The 15568-nt window shown below is 38.7% G+C and overlaps 1 protein-coding gene across 1 annotated transcript; it reads left to right on the top strand.

The window, feature by feature from the left end:
- Positions 1-1788: 1788 nt before the first annotated feature.
- LIN28A (lin-28 homolog A) lies at positions 1789-10244 on the top strand. Its single transcript, XM_053455933.1, has 4 exons — positions 1789-1819; positions 4661-4839; positions 7575-7759; positions 10052-10244. The coding sequence occupies exons 1-4, from the start codon at positions 1789-1791 to the stop codon at positions 10242-10244; spliced, it is 588 nt and encodes a 195-aa protein (XP_053311908.1).
- The last annotated feature ends 5324 nt before the right edge of the window (positions 10245-15568 follow it).

Here is a 15568-nt window from a genome sequence, read left to right as displayed (position 1 = left end):
TAACATATAAACGCATAACTAGCCACTACTAACCTATGAAGTCATAACTAGCCATAATTAACTTATAACAAGCCATAACTAGCCTATGTACTCATTGTCACATTTGTATCTAGTAATTAATCATCTGGCCCACAATGAAGGTTATCCTTTCATTGATATGTAGTTCATTTGTTAATATTCACATACAATGTTGCAAGATCAGGCGCTATTACTGTTTCCTTACGCAGTTAACGTATCCTCCTACAATGAATGGTTGTGCAATGTACTAAAGCCACAGTATTATGATTATCTTTTTTTTCTTTATATTTCCAGTTATATTAAATAGGATGCCCCTGAACAGATCAGCGTGTTGTCCCATGCGATGTCCCCATGTGTTACTCGCGATGCAAAAGGGTTAAGGGTTTCAATTAAATGCAGCAGCCACGACCAGTTTAAACTGACCACAGGAAATAGGGGTTGTGCAGACAGGCTGGTGACAAGGCCTTTGTCCCTCTGCATGGGTGTGACGCACAAAGATACCCTTTTATATTCATATATGGGGGCAGGGGTCCTTGAATACTTAACACCTTTTTAACAGAAGCTTCACAAGAGGGGTCTACATAAAGGATCGAGAAGCCCTCTGGCGCCTGAAGACTTATTTCCTCCTCGTTTGCTTTCTAAAATATGCCACTTTAAAGCACACCTAGTGTTACCCCCTCCCCACTCATTCTCAGGTCCCCATAGATAAACCTTTAGGAGTGCTAATGTGCCAAATTGCGTGTTTAGCGTCAGAACTACTCTGCAGAATAAGATGTCTCCACACCCACCACAACCATTTCTCAAATGCCTCTTCACTTCTAGTTTACACCAACATGGATTCATGGTGCAGAGACCATCCATGGTCTACTAGTTTATGCCAATGTATAAATTCCAGGTAGTTCATTGTCAGTTGGCTCGTCATCCAATTGCTGCCAATACAAATCTACTAAGGTTCTAACTCTACTAATTTCAAGTCAGAATGGTCTTCTCCACCCCCTTATACTTTGCATTGGGGGAAGGGTCCTTGAATCAGATGAGATGGAATTGAGAAATCACTCCAGGTCAGCCCAGCTACAGCCTGGTCATCTTTCAGTCACATTTGGCCAAGCAGGGGGGTGGGGAGACAAATAGGAGAGGTTTAAAACTATATCCTATGGTGGTGGAAATCCACACAATCTCTGACAGGTGGTCTCAAGCGATCATTGGACAGCTAGGTTACCCAAAATCATTGTGGGTGTAGTTATTCCCTGTGTGATCTATAGTATGGGATAGTAGGATCATTAGAATGTATGACAATATGACAACGCCCATTCACCATGAGGATCTACCTAAGGGCAAAGCCTAACTTACAGAAGAGAAGCAACTAACCACCCTTGGAGTTCAGCATGGCAGAAGGTGATCGCAATCGTGAGGGTGGGGGCTGTCCCCATGAATTAAATCTGAAAGGTGATTTTGATGGCAGATTTAAGAAAAGACTGTTGATGGGAGGAGAAGTGTAGGGGGGGTTGCTTATTGGTATGCCATTGTCTTGCAGAATTTGGGATCTTTTGAAAAGGCATCAGCCCTCCCACCTCCATTGTTTAGTGAAGATGTAGCAAACCTTATTTCCCCCTTCTGTTCGTTTAATCTCTTTTTCTGATTTTTTGGGGGATGGTGGGGGTTTGAGAAGCTCTAAGATCTCACAAGGCTATAGACATCCGAAGTTCATTTTGGGAACAACTTCAAGGGAGTCTCGTTGGACACCTTATTATTTCCGGATACATTTACAAGATGGGGTCTGTCTCCAACCAAGAAATCACAGGTGAAGATTCATTGGCATGGGAGATTTATATGGGATGTTTTAATATTTGACAAAAAATTAAGAAAAATGTGTCAATGTGTGTGGCCTGAAGTTAGGTAGCACCAGTTTCTACAGAGATTACTTCGAGGACACATTCTTATTTTGGGCAAGATAAAAGGTCTACTTCAACTGTTTCAAACACAGTTTTCAAAGACCAATTCGCAGTTATATTTAATACTAATAGCTCATAGAAATATTTAAATATTGGATCGTATTAAAGCTACTCTTTGCCTTTTAGATGGCATTTTGTCATGATACTTTTTGACTTTATAAGCCACATTGGCAAAAACATTTTTGAAGGAAGCAAGTATTGTTGAACATTTGCCAAATAATGTTTCCTTTACAAACAATGTTATCTTTTGCTGGTTTCTATTTAAAGAAAACATTGTTGCAATATGATGACAGTTATTTGTATTTGGTGAGGTTGATTCAAATTATTATTACCCTCCGTGTTTGGCTATTCCTGGTTAGCAATACCTAATTCATTACCATTTTGAAATCCCACATCCTATGTAATTTAGAGTGAATGAATGCATAGATTTCTACAGCAAATCATATATTACACCAAGAGGTGTAACTAATAACTTTATAGTTATAGGCTGATTCGATGTTCATGGTGAATAATATACTACTACTGCGTCATTTGTCTAAGGAAAACATGTGTCAGAAGATCTCGGTGTGCTTATTTGTGTATATGTGCGTGGTGTAAGCATGTGCTTTATAGAGTACATGTGAATGAGCCATGCTGTAATATATCACAAACAAACTCTGGCCCACGTGCGTGTTAGGAATGTGGTCTTAATAACCAGTTCCTTCTCATTAATAAATCAGTGTTCCTCGCCAGCCTTTAGGGTTGCCTGGTTTCCCCCATGATTAATGGAAAGTAAAAGTTTGACTGTATTATTCGGTTATGTTAGTGTTAGCGCTTGTTCGATTTTATGTTACATATTTGTTGTATTCTCTGTGTTAACGATTTTCAGAGATCTCATAGGAAATAGAGGTTGTAAAGAACATATATGAATCCAATAACAAGATTTACACCGCGGTACAAACCAGTATATGTGTTTAGTAGAGCGAAATAAAGAGAAGTTTCGTTGGAAATACTTTTGATAGAATAACATTACGAATACTGCGTTCTGAACGTTAACATGGCTCTGGAGTTTTAAAGTGACACAGTTCACCATCACAAGAGATTTTTATTATCCACCCAAAGGAACACATTTTATTTGATACTTATACAAAAATCGACACGGTTTGTTTTGAATTGATCACTCATTTTACATCACTACTATCGCTCAGTTACACTCTTATGGTTTTGCCAAGACGCTACATGTTGCATTAAATCGACAATATATTTCCCTGTAGGGCTATGTACCTGGTTCTATGGCTTCCAGAATTTAAGCAAAATTACATCACTGTATGTTATGTTGCAGTGACCGATTTGGAGTATTTCTTTCACAGAAAATGTTCTGCACCAAGCTCCACCAAGCTTTGCTTAGTCCACATCCATCAAGGGATGAATTTAACTAAATGTAAAGTAGAAACACAATATCAGTGTTCAGCATACTGTATATTGCCAGTGGGATCACAAGGGTTAAGGGTGGCATTTATAATGTCTGGTACAATCTTTTATTTACACTGTATTTTCTGTAAATGTGGTGGTATTATTATTGCTGATTTAAAATGCACCACCATATTCTGCACTGCACAATGGGTGAAATGGTGTTTTGTGGTTTGGGGTTATTTGCCTCAGGTTGTGTGATCACTAGCCCTTATTTTGGGCTAAAGTTAAATGTACACTCCAGATTGATTAGAATCTTCTCTATACATTTGTTGTTTCTCCCTCCCTCCCAGTATGTTTGTCTAGCAGGGGATGCATTTGTCTAAGAATCCACACACAGAGATGAATTCCTCTAGGCATTTGCATGCAAAACAGTGTTAATTTCAAGGTGACACTTCGTTATCATATGTATTAAAGTGCATCTGATGGCTGGAGTGTCTGGTCCAAGAACTTGCTAATTAATTTAAAGGGGAAGTCCATAGGAAAAATAGGCTCCTCATTGAGTAAAAAAAAATGCAGTGCTGTTATATTTTATTATAAGTTAGCACGGACAAAACTTTGCTTTTACTTCATTTTCTTTCCCTAAATATTCTCTGTAGACCTGGAGGTTGCCATTGTTGTCATTCATTTGATACTCTGAGTGACTTTCCCAGATCAAACATCACTCTGAATTGATTCTTTATGGCAAAGCTAATTAAGTCTGTTCCCCGTTATAACCTCTTTTATTTAGTCCAACTGGATAATTATGGCTGATGCTAGTAATAATAAAAATGGTGGGAGCTCCCCTTTAATATGCATTCATCATTGATGAGGCTGTTTGGGGCCATAGCTTTGGAGCAGTCAGAATAAATGGATTTCTGAACTGATCCAGGACTAAATTTGATACATACAGGCCTAACCCAACTAATAAATGTAATTATGCTATTTACAGATGTGTAAATGTAAACAAATACTTCTTATTTAAGTTAAATGTGTAGCACTTTGCGTGGATAAGAAAATGGACTGTTTCTCAATGCATGGATAGTGCTGAATCTGAATGAGAACACCTCTTCTGTGTCACTAAAAAAAATAAAATCGGAGCATTGTCCCCAAACAATGCAACTAACTAAGCTATAAATTCCTTGCTTTGTTATGTATATGCGCATAGGCCTTAATTAGTCGAGCTGGCAGTACATTGCATATAAAAACTTTAGAAGTGATTAGCAGGCTGATTTATTGCATGTGTTTGGATTTTTTTGCAGGTGGGATTTCCAAACCAGATGAAGATTCATTGGTTCTTCCCAAAACTGGGGAAGACTTCAGTTTTCAAGGATCTGGAGTGTGCAAGTGGTTCAATGTTAGGATGGGGTTTGGATTCCTTACTATGACCAGGAGAAATGGAGTTGATCTGGAGACCCCTGTGGATGTTTTTGTACACCAAGTGAGTATAAAGGACATGTTAACATACACACAATTCCTTTTATGATTTGGAGAGCAACATCTCTTTAGAAATAATAAAATCAAAATGTCAGAGCCCTTACCACACAAGATAAGAGCATGATGAGGTTCAATATCTTTCGAAATAAATAATTTCTTAAAAAATGACTCTGGTCAGCTTATTGGGCTAGCAACTCGCATACATAAAAGGCATCTAAGGAATCCTAGAGACCAAAAGCAGCATGATCCATCAGGACATACCCAAATAGAGGAACAGTCCCTGTTTATTAGTTAAGGGATGTGCAAAGGTGTTATGTGTGTTTAGGGCACCATATCTTCTGGTATCTTTTTGGTACTCACTTGATATCTACAAGGAGACTCCAGTGATGGGATTAAATTTGTAATGATTGGCCATTTGTATACCAGGTAACCTTTGTGTGACCTAGGAACTCACAGGGTGTTAGGGGGTGGGTGGGATACTGGTGGCAGTATTTTATAGCCCTGGATGTCTAATTTCCTTATTGTAGCCACTAACATTCCAACATCAAAAGGTTTTGGAGTCTTGTACTGGTTACAGTCGTCCCCCTCATTGCACAACAGGGGTCACATTTCCTATCCTAATATCTACAGTGTCCACCAGACATAGGATAAGATAAAATACTCTGCACTAACAGGAAGATAAGAACAATAAATTACATTCTGTAGATTAGCCTTTTAACTAGGTCCTCGTTAATAGCCTACATGCCAAACAGGAAAGATAAAATAGAAAAATATATTAAAATACAGAATGTCTATTTTATATAGGGAACCTTCTACTGTCAGAAAGTTTGTCAAGTTATGACTTGTAAATCAATAGAAAGTAAATATATGTGACATAAAAAGCTTTGTTAAATCTATTTCTAAAGTTTGAATTGATGACAATAGAGTTTGGACACTGGATCTTTTTTACTGTCATGGTATAAATTCCTGCTTGAATAAATATGTTTTATATTAAAAACATGTATTATTTACCTTAGTCCTTAAGTAGCCAGATAAGAATAATGTAATTCAACCACTGATTGAGAAAAACATTTGGGCTACGTTTTTATATTTCACAATAGATCAAGAGTCTTTGGGTGACACATAGGGATTTACTTATAGATGATGAACAGGAGAGCTTTAGGTCTAGTGGCAGAAATCTTTGAAACTTGAATACTATGGTAAGGATCAGGGATCTCCTGCTGGATGGTCTTCATCCAGGGTTGCATGTCTAACCAAGAAACCAAATAATAAGGCAGCCCAGTTAACAAACAACTCATAGGCACATTTAGTCCTATGAAATACACATGAAAAGACTAAGGAAAGCATCCAGTCATCACACAATAGCTGCCCAAAGGTAAAATTGCTGCCGCTTAAAGTGTAGGTAAAACACATAAAAGGTTCAGGTAGAACCTTAAAGATGTTTGTGATGCTCTCTGTGCATGCATGGTATCACCACCCATGCATTTAAAAGCATAATCCTATAGCAGTAAATGATGTTTACTTGGCTTGCTTACATAACCATTGTTTAGATATATATTTTAGAGTATATTTCTACAACCAAATACATGGTTCCCTACAGTTTGTTGTTTTACAGCAGCTGAAGAGCTCTTACTAAAGAAAGCAGTGAGTAAACCACATGGTTACCTGCAAATTTTAGCAGCCCATACTGCTCATCATCACAGCAGCGTGTCTCCCTCCCCCTCCTCTCTTTGGAATGTTGGGAATGTTTAGCATGCGTGTGATCTCTTTGTTCTCATTCACACACGCCTGTCCCCCTCCCAGGCATCAGATACCAAGAATATCCACCCTATGTCATGACTGGGAATCCCTACATCCTCTACCACAAGAGGGATTCCTACACCCCTTCCCTTTTTATTTTATTATGGGAATCCCTGTGCTGAAGGCTACCCTTCCATTGAGCAAAGCTGAGAACTCAGATGGGCATAATTAATGAAAAAGAATCAATGTATTCTGAGTGTGCTTGGTGGTGGGTTGATATCCCATTTAGAAAACTCTTACCATGCCATAGACTCAAAATAAGCAACTTTTTGGTTAATTTAGCTCCAGGAGAAATTGTTCAAATGGAGAATAAGCAACTTTTTGGTTATTTTAGCTCCAGGAGAAATTGATCAACATTAAGCAATTATAATGTTACTTATTTTAATAGCTGTTCACCAAGGCCTGGGTGGTACTACACATATATAGAAGTATAGTCACTAAATCAGTTTCAGGTATAGTTTGCCACCATTTTCAGTATAGACCCAGATTTTCTAAAAAAAATCCTTTGTAACCTTGAATCACGGTTGTGTAATATGAAACATTTGTGTTTAATAATAAAAACAATGTATTTTACCCCAAATAGATCAAGGTTTACAATCTATAAGAATGTTTATAAAAACTAAAACCCCTCCTGATTACATTTGTTAAAAATGTCATATGTTTATTACATGACAATATAGCACATGCATGTTATATTTACATATTTATTTAGCCCATCTAGATTTTAAGCTTATTTGATCAGGGCCCACCTCACCTAATTTCTGTAAGTCAAATTATTACTTTTTATTACTTATATCCTTCTTCTCACAGATTATACAGAGCTGCGGAATATGATAGCGCTATATGAAACAATAATAATAGTCATGTTTGTTGTGCTGTAGGATTCATAGTTATCAATAAACTAAGTAATTTATCTCCTTCCATTACCTCTCTATCTAGAGCAAGCTCCACATGGAAGGGTTCCGGAGCCTGAAAGAAGGGGAATCCGTTGAATTTACCTTCAAGAAGTCATCCAAAGGCTTGGAGTCCACACATGTGACAGGGCCTGGTGGTGTCCCTTGTATAGGAAGTGAGAAAAGAGCCAAAGTAAAGGGGCAACAGAAGAGGAGGCCAAAGGGAGACAGGTAACAGCCCACTGTCTACAGATGTGGGATGGGTCAGCACTAAAGCAAGTTAAAATAGCACTTCTGGACAAACGATAACGGTCCTGATAACTTTGTGTTCATAATATGGTAAGCAAAATTCCATTAGCGGTACTTAGCAGTAAAACTCAAGAGGAACATGTTGCCTTGTAAATACTAGCTTTTATAATGTATATGGCTGTTTTGAAGCAAGGCTACATAACCCCAGTCCATCAAGGGAAGCAAACGGGTTAGGAATTATGTGTCTGAAAACAAGTAGTATATTGCATTTTTAATTGAGATCCCTGTGTTCACACAGAGGTCCACAAATTATGGAAGACTGAAGACATGTGCAGTCTTGTTTTATAAAAGGCAATAAAACCAATTGGCACTAAGAAAATAAATTGAAAAAAGTAAATTTTTGTAGCTACTGTTTCCATAGGTATTACAACAGGGGAGAGAAACTAACAATAACATTATAACTGACACATTGAGAATAACTTTAACACATGTTAAGACATATTGGTTCAAAAGGAAAAGATGACCCTGAAATTGCATGCTTACAATCTATCAAGAGGTTTAGGGAGACTGAAGGTGATTGTAGTAAGGGTCATATGTAGATGTCAGTGGTGTGACCGAGACCTGTACTCCAACTAAGTAGCTCAGCCATAGAAATCTTCCTTGCTGCTGAAAGCTCAATTACTGAAGTAAATTGTTTCTGATCTTGAAATCCTTGTGATTTTAGATCTTCAAAAATCCTATCCTAACATCATTTCTATTGATTTGATTAATTGATGTAAGACTTACTGGCCTTAGTTGCCTGGCTCCTCCTTACTACCTTTTCTTGTGAATTTGCACAACATTTGCTAATTTCCAATCTTCTAGGTCTACTCCTGTGAACAGTGATTGGTTAAATATATTAGTTAACAGTTTTGCTATTACACTACTAAGCTTCTTTCTTAATAACTTTGGGGTATACCTTATAAGGCCTTATCAACTTATTTTTCCTTACTTTAGACAGCGGAAGTATAACTTCTTCCTTGATGAACTCATTGTATCAAATGATGAGGCCGTCAGTTGGAACTTATCCTCTTCTACGTACTTTTCTTCTTTTGTTTTTAATCTAATGAATCCTTGTTTTACTTTCCTTTACTTATTTATGTATTCTTTCTCCCTCCTCCCTGCGATCCCCCTTGCACTGATTATGACTATATAATTGCTTTGGGGATTGCAATGCACGTGATCGACCAGCAGGGGGAGTGATGCAGAGAATATCCTGTCCTCTGCTGACCTTGTTGTTGACATTAGCAGTGACGTCTCCTGTAAAGGCATGTATGCTCGCACCGGCAGCCATTACAAATGGTCGTTCAGGAGGAAGCCAGCCATGCTGACTACTGCTGACAGAGGGGAGTCCAAGCAGTCAAACAAATAAAGTCAGGGAATTCCTGTACATCCTAAAGGACATTACTGAATGCCTTTTTAGGATGTATAGGTATGTCCATAAGGCACTGAAGGGGTTCAACCACACAGACTGATGGTCATTAGATCCCTAAACTTTTACCAAAAGTAGTATCTGATCCCATTTGTGAACACTAAATCTAATATGGCCTCCTTATAAGTTGGTTCTTTTAACTACAGTTAACACCAGGAAGATTTAAGTCACCCATGATTATAACTTCCCCCTTCAATGTAATTTTAGCTCCTCAAATTTCCTCAATTAGTAATTATTAGACTTGGGTGCCGGCCAACTCTTTGCGTTCGACAGCCAACTTACCTGTACTTCATTGGTTGATGGCAGACGAGCCCCATGCTGGCAACCAATAGAGTCGCTTGTACAGACTTTTAAAATCCAGGTCCAGCAACTTGGCCGGCAGAGACCACTGATCTCCCTGCTCCCAACAGTTAAAGGCCCGTACAAGCAACTTTATTGGTCTTTCGTACGGACATTTAACTGTTGGAGCAGGGAGACCAGTGGTCTCTGCCTGCCAAGTTGCACCAAGTTATCCCCTGACAGTGTGTCTTCGTTTTCGCCGACTTTTTGCCACCGCCACTGTCATTTCTTCGTTTTTTGGTTTGAATGCCAAAAACGCACTATTTGTGTTCATTTTCATGTTCGCACGAAAACGAATGCACAAGTCTAGTAATTATTTAACTTTTCTACTTGTCTAGGGGGTCTATAAATCACACGTTACACAAGTTACTGTATGATTACCAAATTCCAATGTAACCCAAATTCACTCATGTTATAGTGCAATTTTTTGCTTTATCATGTAATAATAACTTTTTATTTTACAGGTGCTATAACTGTGGAGGGATAGATCACCATGCCAAGGAATGCACACTGCCACCACAGCCTAAGAAATGCCACTTCTGCCAAAGTCCCAGTCATATGGTGGCCCAATGTCCATCAAGAACAACCCAGTCTACAAACCTGCAGGGAAAACCTGCTCCCGAGGAAGAGGAAGTGACCTCTAAGGCTTCTGAATAATTCCATTTGTTTATGTTGAGATTGGTGCAGGTTCTAAGGCATTTTCAGAGCAGCAGATCACTATTGTCGAGGATATCTCTAACTGGCCTTATGCAGTCCTGGAAAAGTATACTTGATAACTCTACGCAACATAGCGCAGTGTCCCTATATGTATGTGAAAAAGCAAAATCTCAGTAATAATATAACATGCTGTTGTACTGGAATGTAATATTAGGGGTTTATTTACATTGCACATTGAAAATCATTGTAATTATGTGTTTCCTACTTCAATTAACAACTTAAGACTCCAAGGACTTTATTCTCTTAAATGTTACTTACTTACAAAAGCTGTAGTATTCGTAGATGTTGTATGGGCATAGCATAAATATTGGTCCAAGAAAGACACCATAAAATGGTTGACAGGTTTTATAATCAATTGTGACTTTCATATTGGCTTACAGTCCCTTCGTAATTTGCTACATATTGGTGCCTATATCTTCACATTTATAAATATATACACATAATTATCTCTCCTTCTGCACATATGGAGAAAGAGAGAGACTATTATTTATATGTCTCGTATATCACTATATCTATAATACAGGGTCAATGCTCTCATGTCACATATGGCCAGGCATTTTCAGTGTTGGCATGTACTTAGACCAGTGTCTGAACAATACTACGAAATTAATATAAGTGGACATAGAATATTTACTTGTAAATTGCCTAAACTGCCTATATGTTACATTAACATTTATATTAATGGTTCAGCAGTTTTCTTTTAGGTAGGTAGATGGGCAAGCTGGCCATAGTGTGGTATGGGCTGAACTGGAGCAGAGCCTGCCCCCAGCTTTTACTCATTGATCCTTGCTCACTCACTGGATATCAGGGTCCTCAATGTATGCATAACAGAAAATAGCAGTGGAGGAATTTTTAGCTTGTCACCACCCTGCACTCCTTCCCTGCTGACAAGCAAGTCCTTTCTTTTAGGATAGCTTTTGTAATGCATATCCAGTTATAGCTGTGTTTTTTACTTTACTGCACTTAGCACTTTTTATGTCCAATAATACAACCAGCAACCACCTGGCATCTTGTTGCTGAATAGCTACGCTTATTTGGTGCTGTGTTGTAAGTCATTCAAACCTGTTTTTCAAGAGGTGCATGACATTAAGGATATTTATTTCAACATAAGAGGGCATTTGGTTAGCCCACCTGCCAGGTACATCTCCAGCATTCTGAGTTGCAGGGGACAGAGATTAATGTAAAATGCAAAAAAAAAACAAAAAAAAAACATCTGAAATATAGTTGATTTCCCTAAACAATGTAACAATTCAAAATACAACATTAATTAGGGATATATGTGTTGTTGATTCTTACATGTAGCAATCCAACTGGCAATATGTAAGATGCATATGTGCACATAAATCACTAAAAATAATCTAATTGCACCCCTGTGATTAAAGAGTCAGTGATACCATTTTAGTCATCAGTGATGCATACAGGGTTTGCCTCATTGATACATGTGACTCTCAGTAGCAAGTGAAAATGACAAATGTTTCGGTACGAGTGAAGTCACTCTTCTGCTATGCGTGACAGCTCAGTCTGCAACATATTAAATCGTCTTTTGGCATAAAACAAGATTAAATCATGTTGCAAAATGCTTTCGTCCATACGTACCACATCTTCTCCAGATACTATGCCAATACTGTTAATGCCTGGTCATTATTGTACAATTACTGATTTGGTACATTACATATAATATCATTTTTACATTGCCTTGCTTCCTACACATGCATATTATCCTGTGTTATGAAAGAATGAACTCTGCTTATGATTTTTGCCTCTAGTTTCTGCTTCTAAATCCCCAATTAACCTTTTTATATAATTTTCTGAGCGCTCTCCCTTACTTAAGATCCTTTCTATTTTTATATATTTTAATCTATATTTCTTTTATTTGCCGTCTTGCATTTTTGTAAAAGTCTGATTATTTTATTTTTATTTTTTTATATTTTATATTTTATTTTATGTATGATGTTAATCATTCCCCTTTATATTCTCTTTTCCCAAACTTGATTGCATCGGGTATCTAGTGGAAGTTATATGTGAAGAAATAAAAATTATATGTATTGTATTGCATTAAATTAATTAATCCCACCCAGGCCACATCTCGAACCTTGAATTGAGGTCTCTCAATTAGGTGGGGAATATGCTAATTATTAAGGCCTCTGAACTGCTCTTCCAGAACAATTCATATAACTAGAGAATGGACCATATTTAGTATGAATCTAATATCTGTCATAATCACTGTCTTAGCAGCTTTAGACAATCAAATTAAAAACAACCTGCCTGTATCATCTGTATAAATATAAATATAATATAACCTGGTTCTTTATGATTTTATGGTTATATTATATTTTTTGATAGGTCTCATACCAGTCCCAGGTTACCTGATGTAAGTACTGTGAACAAATTATATTCGTAACTAATATGACACACTAAGGAAGATGATGGCAAAATGTGATTCATATTTTGGATTAACTATTCCTGTTCTGGAGCAGCATAGCACTCAATTTCAGAGGATAGAAAGTGACCAGTTGTTAAAGCAGACCCTGTCGTGTACACTGCTGTATATTTCCTGATTATGCTAAACTCTTCTACCACCTTTCGTTCATCTTCAGTGCCTCGGGATATTCTACAATATCTATATTTTCCATATTTTCTTGGGTTGTGGAAAAACTCCACCAACTTCTTGATTTGTTGGCACCATGTTTACTATGTGTTGTCCATGCTTAGCAGGGGACACACAAAAAATACATTCTGTGGAGGTATCTGCAGGTTCGAGTTTATTAAGTGCCCCCTCTTAAAGCTTCCCTAGTTTGACAGGCAAAGAGTAAATGGAATCAGTATTATACATGTTCTGAATTTGTGATGCACCAAAGTGACCACATTTGCCATTTTCTTTCCAGGAAAACATACCTTTGTTACTGTTATGTTGAGCAGCATATGTAAAGTGTTTCTCTGCAGTATGTAAGATGTATAACTGAGTTTCTGATTACTTTTTGTGTGCTTTTATATCAGATATACTGTAGGTTGAACTGTACATAAGCTGTGAGGTACAACGTTACCATATTGGATGTGTCCTGAAAACAGTGGTTGATTTGGTCACCTTTTATGCATGACGAGGAATGCTGGGGTTATCGGGCAGCTTACACTGACCTACAGGTGGATGCCTTCATTGGATACATATAAATATAGTTATTCATTTCAGATGGGCTCAAACCACACAGTATTAGTCTGGATCGGGTGGGGGGGATACTTTAACTATACAAACGTATGAAATCTACCTCAGGGATTTTCAGTTTATGTATGTACTCAGGTTGTGTACAAATATCCAGCTAATGCTGAGCTCAGGGAACTAGTCCATTGTGCATAAATGCAAATACAGTTTGTGATACTTGTGAATTATCAATAAATCCTTATTCAATTATTTTGAAGCCATTGTCTCATATCTGCGTGTGTGTGTGTATATTATATATAGTGAGAGAGAGGATTAGAGAGCTTTATACAAATTTTCTTTATTTTTTATATATTCATGTCACAGATTAGCTCTGATCTGTGAGTGAGGACAGAAGATTGTCCCTATTAGAGCTAAATGGGATGTTGAATGGTGAATGGTGTTTAGTAACGCTCACTACCACCCAGCTTATTTTATGGTTTATTGGCTAGACCTTAAACACTCCCTTTCCTAATGCCAAATCCATCAGAAGATTGGGTAGCCTACCATGTGAAGTTTCCAGGTATATATTTCACACCACAGGGTAGCACCTTTATGTATACTGGTCAGCAATATGTTTTGACTGGGGCGGATCTCGGATCAAGGTCTGTTGAGACCCTGGGGTAACGCAGTTATTAGGGCCCCCCTCTGGAATAATTATCAAATATACAAAGCAAGGGGGACATCATGTAAAGCAAGTTTACTCAAATTACTCAGCTAACAGACTGTCCATGCACAACCACGGATCCATCACATAAGGCAGTATAAAAATAAATCTTTTTCATGTCATGAAATTTACATGTATCTGTGTTTGTGTTGCTAGACTGATACATCATTCAAAGGCATAATGCACATACAAAAAAACCCACATATATACTAAATAGGCACAACTATGTGGATTCCTACAGAGATATTCCCATGTAAATACACCCACACATGCATACACATTGACTGCCACCAGGCACCCCCCTAATGAGTGGCTCCCGGGGCAGTAGACACCCACTACTGGGGTGACCATGTGCCCCGGCTCCCCAGACAGTCCAGCATTTTGGGGCACTGTCCAGGGCACCTTAATGCCGCGACAACGTGGTGTCCTGAATGAGCTCTGCCAGTGTGCCTATCTGCATATGTCTTTGTGACATCGCCGGATATTGCGTCAGTGGTTATAACGGGTTAGTGAGTGACACAGTAAAGTAAGTGTCACTCACAACTCCTAGTCAAGTAGCACTGTCTATGGTTGGCAGATAGCAGCTATGCCTCTGATTGGCTTTACATGTTTGCTGCTGAGGAACTGCACTGGACCACCCACACTGAGTCAGTCCCTCTTTGCTGGAGCAAAAGTGTTATTCTCAGTATACAACTAAACGTTGCCTGCCTGCCCAGTCCCCTCTTATGTCTAAATCATCATGCGTTTATCAGGGGCACAGGGTGACCAGAAAATCCAGTCTGGTCTGCCCTAACCAGACTTCCACACACCCCTGACCGGGAAAGGGATAGAGACTCTGGGGCTCCCGAGCAGATCAGAACTTTAACACAACCCACTGGACCCGAGCGGACCACCTGCAACGGATCATTGTGCAGTTTGAACAGTCAACAGAGGGTCCTGATTTATTCGGGTGACACCTGGCTTGTGGTGGAATTGTATATCTTTACACCCAGGGAAATTGATTCAATCACCCTGGAACTCCTCGCTGGGTGCTTTTCCCATCTGCACTCAGTAAATCTTTAACCCCTTTGCGACCTTTGCCGGTTTAGGACCGTCAAAAAGTTAAATAAGCTTAGAAAGTGATCAACGATCACTTTCTTCGCTTAAACGGCGTTACTGTAATGCCTCGATGTCGAGGCATTCAGCAAGGCCGAGATCGGCATCGGGGGCCATGTCTGGCCCCTCCCCGAGGCGTCAACAGCCGCCATACATTGTATGGCGGCGGACGCCCGTTTTAAAAGCGTTTAGGAGGCGATCAACGATCGCCTCCTAAACTTAAATGGTGTCGCTGGAATGCCTCGATCAGGAGGCATCCAGCGACACCAAACACTTACCTCTGGGTGGGCTGTGACCGCTCCGGAGAGC

This window comes from Spea bombifrons, chromosome 2 (assembly GCF_027358695.1).
Source record: "Spea bombifrons isolate aSpeBom1 chromosome 2, aSpeBom1.2.pri, whole genome shotgun sequence".
Lineage (NCBI taxonomy): Eukaryota > Metazoa > Chordata > Amphibia > Anura > Pelobatidae > Spea > Spea bombifrons.
Note: the sequence above shows the minus strand (reverse complement) of the source record. Positions and strands in the feature narration are given on the sequence as shown.

Excerpts from the sequence above, each read along its gene's own strand:
- LIN28A (XM_053455933.1), top strand. The coding sequence starts at position 1,789 with ATGGGGTCTGTCTCCAACCAAGAAATCACAG. Across the intron at positions 1,820-4,660 it reads CTCCAACCAAGAAATCACAG|GTGGGATTTCCAAACCAGAT; the intron begins GTGAAGATTCAT and ends ATTTTTTTGCAG. Across the intron at positions 7,760-10,051 it reads AGGAGGCCAAAGGGAGACAG|GTGCTATAACTGTGGAGGGA; the intron begins GTAACAGCCCAC and ends TTTATTTTACAG.